The following is a 15,004-nucleotide window of genomic DNA, read 5'->3' on the forward strand; positions in this document are numbered from 1 at the left end:
TCCGAGCGGTGTGATGATAGTTTTTCGTAGTCGCACAAACACACGTTTTTGTTTTTTTTTGTTTTTCACTTTGACATATTTTCACTGTTGCTACACTGCACAAATAAACTTTTTTTGGAGTGCTAAGCACTTACAAAATTTATCGCTGCACTATTATCATCGATGCACTTAAAGATCCCGGATGAGCCCCCACTTTTGTAAATTGTCGCCTAGTCGTTGATATTGCTAATTGCTGTAATCACACTATTTCACTCCCATTTACGGAGCTTGTTAGCACTTGATGTTAGGTTGGCGCCATTAAAATGCATTGTAGTAATCGCTGCTGCTTGCTGGATCGCTGCTGTGTCTCGATGCTCTAAATCTGGTTGTCTAGGGTTAAAAATATGAGGTCCCGTGTTTTTTATGTGCTTTTGATGATAAAGAACAAACGAAACCAACACATATGTAAACATCAAATATTTATTACTTTGGTGGCTATCTTAATTCCACAGACCATCAAAGACCATAACACAACACAAAGTCGTACTTCCTTTACATGTTCTTAGCATTGTTTATCCACCTCAAACAATAACATAGAAACACACCTCACCAAAGTGACATTTCGACTGCCCCCGATTGCCTCCGACTGCCTGTATTTATAACATTGTCAAAGAACTACTAAAAAGAGATATAGTTTATAAGTCACATGTACTTCTGTTATCATAATTTGTGCAGAAAAGTTATTAATTTGCATCGAGTGACATAATTTAACATGTTATTAAAATGACAGACAGATTTGTTGACTTGACAGAATAATTCTTTGTTACAAAAAGGCCGTATTTTAGAAGTTTGTCAATTGACTTCTCTAATTTGCATAAATAAGTAAGTAACATGAATTATTAAGAATTACATTGGTTTTCGTCTAAAATATGATTGATTACGTGAATACTGAGTGAAAACGCTCCTAGTGAACAAATAGGTTTCACTGGGTGATTTTTATTTAAGGAGATCCAAAATACCTAAGTTGGCCACTATTTTTCGTACTTCATATTAATTATTTAAGATGAACTTAGTGTTTTTACATGATGACATTTGCTGTATCAGTGATCAAGTGATATTAACTTTTGTGTGGGTCAGTTATTCAGTATAATTTAATGGGTTGACTGTTTATGGAGACATGTTATGCAATCATTGTTAACATACACAATAACTTTTCTATAATCATAAATACTCATTAAACTGGTTGAATTTGGAGGGTATCGCATACTTCGGTAAAGTAAAGCCTTTAATATGTTCCGTTACAATACCCCCCTCGGGTAATATCATTTACAGAATATTAATGATATTAGCCGACTAGGACAAATGTGTCAAATGGTTAAAATTTGGAAAAGTACTACTTTAATATTTTTTGTTTGTTTTACTATGCATAATGTGTATGTATACAACAACCGTTACACCGTTTCAAAATGACTTTTTCCTGCAAATATTTTAGTTGTGTTGTTTCAAATGCACTTTGTGTTATGGCTCTCAGTATGACAGCATAATAAAAATATTTAGTAATATATGGAAGTAAAAAAAATTGTTAATCTTTGCTCCCAGTGAGCCACATGGAAAATGATCAAAAACAGACACAAATGTATCACATGCGATGTTAAGATATATAAAAAAATATGTAAATTTTTTCAAAGTCAGCTCTCATTGAGTCACAGAATAATCAAGATAATAGAAGGAACATAAATATATTACATAGATGGACAGGTCAGATGTCTATAGGAAAATATTGCAACTGTCTGCTCGTTTTGAGCCACATAAAGGAAATGAAAACAAAGAACATAATTATAAGTATGGACATGATATATAAACACAAACACTAGAGAAGTCACTTGTATGAATATAATATGCATTTAAAAAAAAGAAAATATTTAAAAAACTTGTCTCCCATTGAGACACATAGTCAAGATAGTACGAGAACATATGAATACCAAAATTGCACACTTAAATTGGTCACAACATAACACAAACATCAAACTTGGTGAACATCTGATTAGCTGTAGAAAATTGTACACAAATCTTATGCCTAAGTAAATAATAGTAACAAAATGATGGGTCTTGCACAACAAATTTTTACATTGTCTTTTATATTTGGTGCAAGTATGTCCCATATTCAACAATACAAACAGAAAGTAATAAATGTTTGTCACCTCTTTGGGTGCATGGTTAAACTTGCCCCTTGCAAGTAAAGAAGATGTCTCCAAATTTAATATTCAATAGTGACAATAAAAATATATAAACATTCTCTCAGAGATCTGGAACTTTTCCAGGGTCTATAGGATGAGTGGTAGTTGCTATTTGACACACCCAGTAAAAATCTTTGCTGATAACATGCTTTACGGAAAATGGGTAAGTAACTGTATTCAAACAGGGAAATGTGCTTAATCATGTTTATATGGTTTCAATTCAGTGATGTTTCTTAATCCAAATAACCTTCTTGATCTGGGAAAGATAGGTCTATAAGCATTAGGATGTGGGCTTTCTTTTATTTCAAATGGACAAATGTCAATATTTGCTTTAACATATAATACATCATTTTCAATTTCTTTAGTTCCTAAGTCTAATGTCTCTTTCCTACACTTAGACACATCCCTCTCTGTTTGCAAAGCATTGACATTTAAACATAAACCTTTGTTTTCATCTGTTCCTCTTAACACTGTGTTATCACTTAACAAACTACTGTTTTCACCCCATTTTTTATAAAGTCCACTACGAATTCTTGTCCACCATGTAGGATACAAGGTTGCACTTACCTTTGCTAATTCTTTCCAAAATGCATCTTTGTTTATACAGTTTCCATAGTTGTTCCACAAAACTTCTAACAACTTTTCCTCTTTTTCTTGAAAACACACATTTACATTCAATCCCTTTATATTTTCTTTAATATTATTATTATTACCATTCTCATAGATTAGTGTTTCATAGTTCCCAATAGGCAATAGCTTGTCCTCAGATACACATTCCCTAGTCTGCATTTCACTTAAATTAACCTCATTATTACCCATGTTTGTCACATCGCTTACCTTTATCTCATCATCACTTTTCAATTCTACAAATACTTTTATTTCTTCCTCCACACTCTCATCAATAACATCACTTGATTTAGGATCATCATTTAAATGTCCCTCTATTACTTCTTCCTCCTTCTCCACAACAACCCCATCTTCAGTTTCCCCCCTATGTATCTGAATCTCAGCAATTGTGTCTTTGGCTCCATTAAACACTTCATCATCCCCCTTCGTATCAAATAAACCCCCCAAAATAGATTCTATTTGTGGTGTGTCTGACTTGTTATTAACACCAGTATCTTTTTCAGCCCAACTATGGAACTCTGCAATACTTTCAACTTCTGCACTTTCACTAACTACCTGTGCTTGAACACTGTTTTTATTAACTGTATCACTTTTACTCATAGTATCCCAAAACCTTTTATTAAATTCTAATTTATTCATTCTAACAACATCAGTATTCTCATGGTATTTACTCTTTACATTGTATCCTCTCCTTTTCCAGTTTCGGTTATGTGTTGTCCTGTCATAATATTGTCTAGCCCCAAAACTACGGACATCTAGTGGGACTGTCCACCGTTTCCCGGCTGGTTCCCTTGGTCTGTCCGTTTGTAGTTGTCGTTTTGTTCACTAGTTTCAACAAACCTACTTCTATCTTGTTCTCTTCCCCAATACCTATTTCTATCATTCCTGTTATCTCTCCTCCATCCTCCCTCCTGTGTATTGTTTCTGAAATCATTTTCATATCTCCTATCTCCCCTATTTGGAGCATTATTTCCAGAATTTTCAAAGTCTCTCCTCCCATAATAATCTCTATTTACATTCCTGTTCCACCCCCCATACTGGTTGTTGCCAGAGCCAAAACTTTGGTTATTTTCTCTTTCCAAGGCCCTATCTAATCTATCTACAAATTTCAGGAACTCTTCCATTGAATCGTCTGGTCCATGGACCAATTCCCACTGCAGTCTCTCTGGTAATCTTCTTTTTAAAACATCAATTTGTGTCATAATATCAAAAGAGTTATTCAAGTGAGCAAGTTTTTTTCAATTGATCTCTGCAAAATTTTTGCATTCCCCCTACTTTCCCTCTATACACTGGTCCATTTAGAAATTCTGACTTTAATCTGGCTTGTATGGACTGTGACCAAAATTTACAAATAAATTTAGCTTCAAACTCTTCAAAAGTATTCCAAGAATCATTATTCCCATTTGCCCAGGATAGGGCCTCCCCTTCTAGAAACCGTTTTACTAACTTAATTTTTATGTTATCTGACATTCCTACAACAAACATATCTTTACATTGGTGAATAAAGTCAATAGGGTGCAGATTTTCACCAGGAAAGCATTTCACTTGGATGTGCCCATACATTGTATTTTGATTGTAAAACATTTGTTTTGACATCAGTGCATCTTCCAATTGTGTATATTTAGTATGTATATTTTCTACTTTTGTGTCTACATTAGTGGTATACAGATTGTATTCTTGTTTAAGGTTTTCTGATGTTTTGTCTATTCTCTGATCTAATCTTTCAACTTCAGTATCTACTCTGTTGTAGATGACAGCAATGCTGTCTGTGTTAGCTTGTATGTTTTCATTTAAGCTTTCAACTTTAACTTGAAATTCTTTTCTGAAGTGTATCAGCTGCTCTCTAGTGTCCTTACTTAGGGTAGTTTTAATTTCCTCACACTTCTCATTGAGATGAGTACTTAATAGATCAAAATTCAAACCTAACTTATCCAGTCTATCTGTGTTTTCTTTAAGTTTCAAACTTACTTGTTCACTCGATTGTTTAAGTTGCGAGCTTATTTGAGTTGCAAACTCTGCTAGCCACTCTGTTAAGTTTAATTGTTCACCATCCCCTGGTTCAATTTTTACATTTCCTACGATCTCATCACTCTCAGGTACAGACATGTTCACTATTAATTTTGTAAATGACAACAACAACAACAACAAAATACCTTGCTTTATGTAGCTATGCTATGATGTCGTGAGCGGTGTTCTTGTTGGCTTTCTTCACATCTATTCGGTTTTATTGAAGCTGAAGTCTTGATTGATGAATTCCATTGACATAATCCAGACGTTAATCTTCCGAGCGGTGTGATGATAGTTTTTCGTAGTCGCACAAACACACGTTTTTGTTTTTTTTTGTTTTTCACTTTGACATATTTTCACTGTTGCTACACTGCACAAATAAACTTTTTTTGGAGTGCTAAGCACTTACAAAATTTATCGCTGCACTATTATCATCGATGCACTTAAAGATCCCGGATGAGCCCCCACTTTTGTAAATTGTCGCCTAGTCGTTGATATTGCTAATTGCTGTAATCACACTATTTCACTCCCATTTACGGAGCTTGTTAGCACTTGATGTTAGGTTGGCGCCATTAAAATGCATTGTAGTAATCGCTGCTGCTTGCTGGATCGCTGCTGTGTCTCGATGCTCTAAATCTGGTTGTCTAGGGTTAAAAATATGAGGTCCCGTGTTTTTTATGTGCTTTTGATGATAAAGAACAAACGAAACCAACACATATGTAAACATCAAATATTTATTACTTTGGTGGCTATCTTAATTCCACAGACCATCAAAGACCATAACACAACACAAAGTCGTACTTCCTTTACATGTTCTTAGCATTGTTTATCCACCTCAAACAATAACATAGAAACACACCTCACCAAAGTGACATTTCGACTGCCCCCGATTGCCTCCGACTGCCTGTATTTATAACATTGTCAAAGAACTACTAAAAAGAGATATAGTTTATAAGTCACATGTACTTCTGTTATCATAATTTGTGCAGAAAAGTTATTAATTTGCATCGAGTGACATAATTTAACATGTTATTAAAATGACAGACAGATTTGTTGACTTGACAGAATAATTCTTTGTTACAAAAAGGCCGTATTTTAGAAGTTTGTCAATTGACTTCTCTAATTTGCATAAATAAGTAAGTAACATGAATTATTAAGAATTACATTGGTTTTCGTCTAAAATATGATTGATTACGTGAATACTGAGTGAAAACGCTCCTAGTGAACAAATAGGTTTCACTGGGTGATTTTTATTTAAGGAGATCCAAAATACCTAAGTTGGCCACTATTTTTCGTACTTCATATTAATTATTTAAGATGAACTTAGTGTTTTTACATGATGACATTTGCTGTATCAGTGATCAAGTGATATTAACTTTTGTGTGGGTCAGTTATTCAGTATAATTTAATGGGTTGACTGTTTATGGAGACATGTTATGCAATCATTGTTAACATACACAATAACTTTTCTATAATCATAAATACTCATTAAACTGGTTGAATTTGGAGGGTATCGCATACTTCGGTAAAGTAAAGCCTTTAATATGTTCCGTTACAACCTCCAGACATAAGGGCTAAGCAAATTTTTCAGGTGCTTAGAGTGTGAGTATGTTGGAGTACCAGTGTTGTTAACAATGGGGCATAGACTGTCCATAAAATCTCAGAGGATCTGTTGCTCACCATCAAAGCCTGGTAATAACCTCATCTGGCAAGCCAGATTCTTTGAGAACGGCCATTGTCTTCCTCGATCCCCTCTTGGTGGGTTCAGTGTCAATTGTCTGGTATGCACAGTTTTCTTGCAGGCCCCTTGTTTTCTGAGTGTAATCCTGATGAGGTAGGACCACAGTTGTGTTACCTTTGTTGGCCGGTTACACCATGATATTGAGAACTTCTCGTAGTTCCTCTATGGCTGCCATTGTCCTGCTAGAGATGGTTAGTTTTGTAGGTTTTGTTCAAATGAGAATATAATAGGTTATGTGAAATACTTCTTCAGTTGCTTCAAGTAGAAACCATACAGCTGCCTGTTCCGCTGTGCTGATGATGATATCAAGTTAGGTGTGGATTTAGGTCATCATCATCATTTAAGACTGATTGTCTTTCAGTGTTCAGTCTGGAGCATAGCCCCCTTAAAAAATTCCTCTATGAGCCCCTATTCAGTGCTAACATTGGTGCCTCTTCTGATGTCAAACCTATTACTTCAAAATCATTCTTAACCGAATCCAGGTACCTTCTCCTTGGTCTGCCCCGACTCCTCCTACCCTCTACTGCCAAACCCATGAGTCTCTTGGGTAACCTTGCTTCTCCCATGCGTGTAACATGACCCCACCATCTAAGCCTGTTCGCCCTGACTGCTACATCTATAGAGTTCATTCCAAGTTTTTCTTTGATTTCCTCATTGTGGACACCCTCCTGCCATTGTTCCCATCCACTAGTACCTGTAATCATCCTAGCTACTTTCATATCCGTAACCTCAACCTTGTTGATAAGGTAACCTGAATCCACCCAGCTTTTGCTCCCATACAACAAAGTTGGTCGAAAGATTGAACGGTGCACAGATAACTTAGTCTTGGTACTGACTTCCTTCTTGCAGAAGAGAGTAGATCTAGCTGAGCGCTCACTACATTAGCTTCGCTACAACTCGCTTCCAGTTCTTTCACTATGTTGCCGTCCTGTGAGAATATGCATCCTAAGTACTTGAAACCGTCCACCTGTTCTAACTTTTTTCCTCCTATTTGGCACTCAATCCGTTTATATTTCTTTCACACTGACATTACTTTCGTTTTGGAGATGCTAATCTTCATACCATAGTCCTTACATTTCTGATCTAGCTCTGAAATATTACTTTGCAAACTTTCAATTGAATCTGCCATCACAACTAAGTCATCCGCATATGCAAGACTGCTTATTTTGTGTTCACATATCTTAATCTCACCCAGCCGGTCTATTGTTTTCAACATATGATCCATAAATAATATGAACAACAGTGGAGACAGGTTGCAGCCTTGTCTTACCCCTGAAACTACTCTGAGCCACGAACTCAATTTACCGTCAACTCTTAACTGGTAATTGCTTGCAAAAGTTTGCCTCCTATTCCATAATCTCGTAGAACAGACAATAACTTCCTTCTAGGAACCCGGTCATATGCCTTTTCTAGATCTATAAAGCATAGATACAATTCCCTGTTCCACTCCTAACACTTCTCCATTATTTGCCGTAAGCTAAAGATCTGGTCCTGACAACCTCTAAGAGGCCTAAACCCACACTGATTTTCATCCAATTGGTCCTCAACTAATACTCGCACTTTCCTTTCAACAATACCTGAGAAGATTTTACCTACAACGCTGATTAAAGAGATACCTCTGTGGTTGTTACAATCTTTTCTGTTTCCATTTTTAAAGATTGGTGTGATTACTGCTTTTGTCCAGTCTGATGGAACCTGTCCCAACTCCCAGGCCATTTCAGTTATCCTGTGTAGCCATTTAAGACCTGACATTCCACTGTATTTGATGAGTTCCAACTTAATTTCATCCACCCCAGCTGCTTTATTGCACTGCAATCTATTGACCATTTTCTCCACTTCCTCAAATGTGATCCTATTTCCATCATCATTCCTATCCCATTCTACCTTGAAATCTGAAACATTACTGATCGCATTTTCACCTACATTGAGCAACTCTTCAAAATATTCCCTCCATCTGCCCAAGGCATCCACAGGATTCACCAGCAGTTTTCCTGACCTGTCCAAAATACTTGTCATTTCCTTCTTACCTCCCTTTCGAAGGCTGCTAATTACACTCCAGAATGGTTTTCCAGCAGCTTGACCCATAGTCTCCAACCTGTTTCCAAAGTCTTCCCAAGATTTCTTCTTGGATGCTGCAATTATCTGTTTGGCTTTGTTTCTTTCTTCAACATAACTTTCTCTGTCTACCTGAGTTCTAGTATGTAGCCATTTTTGATAAGCCTTCTTTTTCCTTTTACAGGCTGCCTTGACTGTGTCATTCCACCAATCTGTTTGCTTCATCCTACTTTTACACACTGCTGTTCCAAGACATTCTTTAGCCACTTCTAGTACTGTGTCCCTGTACCTTGTCCATTCCTTTTCCAATGACTGTAATTGACTACATTCAACTAACTGGTACCTTTCTGAGATTGCTGTTATGTACTTGTGCCTGATTTAGGTGTTGGTGCCAAATTGATTCCTTATTTTAAGAACTGAAACCACACCCTCATTGTGTTGCTTGACTGTGATATCGATGATAGTCTTGTGGTGAGCATCAGAAAGCTGCTTCTGATAGTAGTTTGGCATATAGATAAAGCACCAATTTGGTGGGTACAGGCACTGTGTTGTAGATTCATGTTTTTGAAAACAAATCTGAGGAGAAACTCAAGTCTGTTTGGTATAAAAAGAGCAAAATGTTAGGAAGTCATAAGTATGACAAAGTTGGAGGCAATCCTTATCTGAAGTTGATGAGTAACAATTTCAGTGTAGAACAACCCATTTATAGTTTAGGACAACTGACACTTGTAGTTGGTAGAAGGGTTTAAGAATACTAATCAAATGTAACAAAAATAGCACTTGTTGAACAAATAGTGCTTTGCGGGATTCATTTCACAACTGTCACAGACAGAATTGATGACCTACATCCATAAACTGCTTTGGTATTTACACACATCACTTCACACCAACTGTATTAAAATTCAGTGAAGTGTAGTAATGTATTTACAATGTAATGTCTATACTCTGAGAATTCCAGAATGGTGTTCTTTAGGAGACTAGATGATTCTGTTGAATACATTCATAATTTTTATTTCTTAGGTGCCATAGATTACGGCTTATATTTATTATTATTATATTTTTTTTACAATAATTATGAATTTTTCAGGATTGCAGTCAGCATGACAAAGAAGTCTTCATTTGCACATCAAACAATGAGGTGCAGTCAGATTATGATTCACTTGCATGTGAAAAGCATCACCTACATTCTCTGCAAAATGGATGGTTTCATCTTCTGTGCTATGTTACTGCTAATTCACCTTACTTGGGCCAATACTTCATTGAAATGAAGAAAATTGTTTCACTCCCAGTCCTGAATGCATTGGTGGAACAAAAGGAGAGAAAAAACAGTTTCTACAATGATGCCAACTTGCCATCAGATGCAGTAATCAGGAACAGTCAGTACATGTATGGGGAACCAATTAAGCTGATATGGAACATTGGTTCAGACTTTTCTCTCAGGTACAGCAGCTATTTTGAACTACCTCAAAATTTGTTAAGCATGGGTTGTGGGTCATGTGTTCTTTCACAGGAAGTAAAATACCTAGTTAATAGTAATGCAACATGTGTTAGGAAAATATCAAAAGAAACATGCAATAATAATATAAGTTCTTATTTGAGTGTTGCTCCATATGCTTTGTTAGGAGATGAGGATTTTTTCACAGTTCAGTTACCTGCTGTTGCAAAAGGTAAGTTTTCCACAGACTCAACAGAAACAAGAACGAAGTATGTATGTTTGAAAAATGGATCAGATTATGTGACATTTTCAAAGAATATATTCATGAAGGCTGCTGCTGAATCAGATTATCAAGTGAGTGATGCCTCCAATACTACTGATTGTGAAGATGTAAATGATCAGCTATTGTCTACTTTCTACAATGATTCAATAAATGTTTGTGGGAATGTGCTTGTTTCTGCTGATTATAATTTCATCTGGAAGGGTAGTGAGATAGTGATGTTAAATGTTGTATATATGTTGACTGATGTGTTCTTACCTGAAATATCAATGGGGAGAGGTAGAAAAGCACCAGCAGAAGGTGTGGGAACTACTAATATAAACAGTCCAATACTAAGTGATACAATAGAACTGTATGTCACACAATATTTCTCAGTCAGTTATAATTATTATTCATATAATTCATCTGCTTATAATGAAACTGAAACAAATTAATTACTTCCTGATTATTGCCTGTAGTAATGAGGGTAGTGAGTGATAGTTTCAATAATATTTCATATGATGAGACACTGGTGATATTATTCAATTGTTAATAAATTGCCAAGTTTGTGAATCTGTTGCCATCAATTTCGGTAATACAGTAAATACTAATTTCTGGTTTGGAAACAAATCTATAATCTTTTAGGATTTTCTTGTACTTTATGATTGGAAAACTGTTAGGGAAAGAAATGTAAATCAGTTTCCAAACCCAAGACCAACTGCTTATGTTACATAGTTTTACCACAATATTTATTTTTCAGTACTGAAAAGGGAAGTGCTGTATCTTGAAGGTATTCTGAGAAGGAGTTTAGGGAGCAACTTCTGATACACTGCATATAATTTAATTGAAAGAAAGTAATGCAGAACAGTTACATGACACATAAAATCCGTTTACATAAAGAATGTTAGGAATAGCAGCAATGATAGAAAGATTTGCGTCTATCATGACTATAATTGGTTGAAAACTTCAAAGCTTATTTGTGACATGATCATAATGAAACATATCACCACTGGCTCCTTCTTTTGTTATTCCGTATTTTCTAAATGTTTTTAAAACACTTTGTACCTTAATTTGGCATGGTTCGTCATTGTACATCTACATGTCTACTCTGCAAGTCATCTCGTGATGTGTGGTGGAGGGTAGTGGGTGCATCATTCCCAACTGCCATTGTCCCTCTCCTGTTCCAGTAGTAAATAGTGTTTATGAAGAGCAACTATCAGTAAGCTCCTTCATAAATTCAAGTATCTTTTATTTAACTGCATTACTCATATTGTGAAGTATATGCAGTAGTAAATTATATTAGTTTGAGTTGTCTTGGAAAGAGTGCTCTTCAGATTTTAAAAATAAACCAATACGATACCCCTTTCTTGCTATATCAGGCACAAGAGAAGGGAGGAGCATCTGCATGACACTCTCACTGGAATGAATCTCTGATAAAACTTGCAGTTTGTGTGAATTTTCATCATTTCTCAATTAATCCTATCTTGTTGGTCTTCTAGACCAGCAAATAATACTAAAAAAAAAATGCTCAAATTATGGTGCAGTAAATTACCTACTTTGTATCTCCAGTGTCCACATTGCTTGAGGAGCTGAATTTTATATGGTACATAATACACCAATAAAAGTAACTGCTTCATTCTTGGATTAACAGGAAATCATGTGTCTCTATAAGAAACATATGTTCTCTGACGAAATTTGTTGAGACAGAGGTACTACAAGGATCAGTTCTCGGACCATTCTTTTTCATAATTGCAATCAACAATTTGCCACATCATGTTCCGCATTACTACATATGTAGATGACACAAGAATAACTGCAACCCATCAAGACACACCAGTCTTACAAAAAAATGTCACTGGAATCACAAGAATCTGCAGTGAAATGGTTCTCCTCTAGCAAATTTTCTGTTAGAATTATCTAAAAATATAGGAAACAGAACAATTAAACCTACAGGATTCTATATTGACTCAAAGTTGACACAGAGAGGACACATCAGTCATATTTGCAAAAGAATATCATGGGTAAACTTAAGAGACATAGTTATTAGCACTTCCGAATATTTAAGACTGACATATTTTGGACTGTTCCAATCCCACAGTTCTTATGGACTGCTGGTATGGGGACTTTTTTCACATGTAAGTGATATATAGAAGATAAAAAAAAAATCACATGAGAAATGTGTGGGGCTGGACTGAAAGACTATGCTTGACCTCTGTCAAGAAACCATAATGTAGTCACAACTGTAAGCCTGTGTTTCTGTATATGTATATAATCATTGCTACACATTAAACTGAATGTAAAATAATTTCAAATCAGAGGAGATTCACCAGAACAACTCTTTGATGAAAATTAAACTGGGTATTCCAAGACAGAGACTGCTAAAAGTAGCCCCCTCACACAGAGCTAGCCCTCTAAAAATCTTTAATAAGCCACCACTCTCAGCATGGTCAATTTGTATTTATTGGGCTGAAAAATCTACTTTATAATATGACAGAATTTTTTAAGTACCAATTGTGAAGATATGTTAAAATTCAAAATGTGTGAATAACTGTTAGTAATTGTGCCTGTAATTAAGTACAGTGTACTCCCGATTATTCATGTGTGGAATATTCGGTTAGCGGATTATTCATGCATAAAAAAAAAGCACATGCGTTGCACAGGGGTACCAACTGTACAGGTTGCCGGCCGCAAGGGGCAGTGACCGACGCAATGAGTTTAAATTTCATAGAATGGCTAACACATGAGTTACAGTGTTAATTCAGCCGCCATGTTGACAGTTGTCAGAACATTGAGAGGAGCCAGTCTGTCGTTTGTCTGTGTGGTAAGTGAATTGCTTTATTTGGTGAATCCTTTAATTTATCTTTGCAGTTTGTTCAGTGAAATATAAATTAAACATGTCTAATGTGTATTTAGCATTCAGTTGCATGAACTAATTTAAAGATGGGCAGAAAATATGAAACGGGACATTGTTTTGAACTATAACAAGCTACGTCTGCTCAGATCACTTTGAAGAGAAATATGTGGATGACACAAATGATCAGAGGTGTCTTTTGTCCAAGGCAATCCCAACTGTCTTTAATTTTCCACAACATTAACAACAAAAAGAATGTGAAATTCCATAACCAGGACCCAGAAAGTGAACTTTTGACAATTTGTATAATAATAGTCGTAATGAGTCATCAGTATCACACAGTAAGTCTATAATTTAATAATTATACTGCTTTTACATTATTTGCCAACAGCCATGCCATGGTGATATCACCGATTCCTGTTAGATCACTGAAGTTAAGTGCAGTCAGGCTGGGCTAGCATTTGGGTGCGTGACCACCTGGGTCTGCTATACGCTAGTGGCAAGCGGGATGCACTCAGCCTATGTGAGGCCAATTGAGGAGCTACTTGATTATGAACTAGTGGCTCATACCCCTTCATATCCACATCCACTGACACCTATCATCTGAGAATGATACGGCGGTTGGTCAGTTCCATTGGGCCTTCTGAGGCCTGTTCGGACAGAGTTCTCCATATTTTCATGCAAAGAAAATACCATTTCTGTTACCTAATGCAATGCACATTTTGAAGTTTACTCAATAATCTTCACGTGGTGCCTGCTCATTTTGTGTTGAATGATATTCAGTTTGCGAGCAAAAAGAAATTATTGAGGGTGGACGAAAATGTTTTGAGTTGTCCTGCAGTTTTATCTACATCAATAACTTAATGCATATTTTGACTAAAACTTTCCTTGTTGCAGCCAGTGTGCACAGAAATCTCCCCTGTTTACTGTTTTTTTGAAAATAAATAATGCTAGTGTGAGCTATGTGAAGTTAGTCAAAGTCAATTTCAAGAGGGTGAAACAGCAGACAACGTCCTTGACTACAGATAAAATGGCAAACTGATATTCATTTTGCTTCAAACATGGCAGATATATAGCCACTCTACAAAACTTAAGCTCTTTCATCAGACACTAAGCCATACCAGCAGCGGAAGATGAATGTGCCAAGCTGCACCTGAGCTAGTGCAGATATCTGCCGCCGATGATGCCACTTCTGCCTGTCCAGTAGACAGCATTCTGAATATGTGTTTGAAAGTATCTTGATTTCTCATGTTTTTCAATTAGTCATGTGTCTTCTTCCCCACATTACCCTGAATAATTGGGAGTATACTGTATATCAGAATTATGTATAAAAGATGAATCCTATTCCATTGTATATATATGGTCAGTGACGAATAAAGATGAATCCAGCAGTATTGATATGTACTTGGACTTTCATGATGATAGTATTAGTTTCATGGCCCTTAGTTCTGCTGCTGGTGGTAAAAAGCCAAGGGGGTTGCAGTAAACATGTGCCATGAGGAGTGGTAAGTGATGAACCTGCAGGTTCAGCTCTGTGATATGAACTTGTTTGGAAGTGGACTTCTGTAGGAAACATTATTTGGCATCATAAGCAATGGACTAGTGTCGATCACACTGTTTCCATACTCACCACTGATCCTGATTATACCGTTAATTTTATAATATGGGAATGAGGCAATGAGGGCTTGAAGTTTTGGCATTGAGCAAGGTGACACAGTGGTTAGCATAATGGATTCATATTCGTGAGGACGATGGTTTAAATCCTTGCCTTACCATCTACATTTTAGTTTGCTGTGATTTCCGTAGATTGATT

The 15,004-nt window shown here is 36.1% G+C and overlaps 1 protein-coding gene across 1 annotated transcript in view; it reads left to right on the plus strand.

Annotated features, from left to right (window-relative positions):
* LOC126253223 (uncharacterized) overlaps window positions 1-10,436 on the plus strand; it is a 63,182-nt gene extending 52,746 nt beyond the window's left edge. The window contains exons 3-4 of the mRNA XM_049954409.1: window positions 9,734-10,086; window positions 10,329-10,436. Coding sequence (XP_049810366.1) covers window positions 9,734-10,086; window positions 10,329-10,422 — 447 coding nt within the window. The 3' untranslated portion in view covers window positions 10,423-10,436. The remainder of the gene's footprint in view (window positions 1-9,733; window positions 10,087-10,328) is intronic.
* The last annotated feature ends 4,568 nt before the right edge of the window (window positions 10,437-15,004 follow it).

Source organism: Schistocerca nitens, chromosome 4 (genome assembly GCF_023898315.1).
Source record: "Schistocerca nitens isolate TAMUIC-IGC-003100 chromosome 4, iqSchNite1.1, whole genome shotgun sequence".
Taxonomy (NCBI): domain Eukaryota; kingdom Metazoa; phylum Arthropoda; class Insecta; order Orthoptera; family Acrididae; genus Schistocerca; species Schistocerca nitens.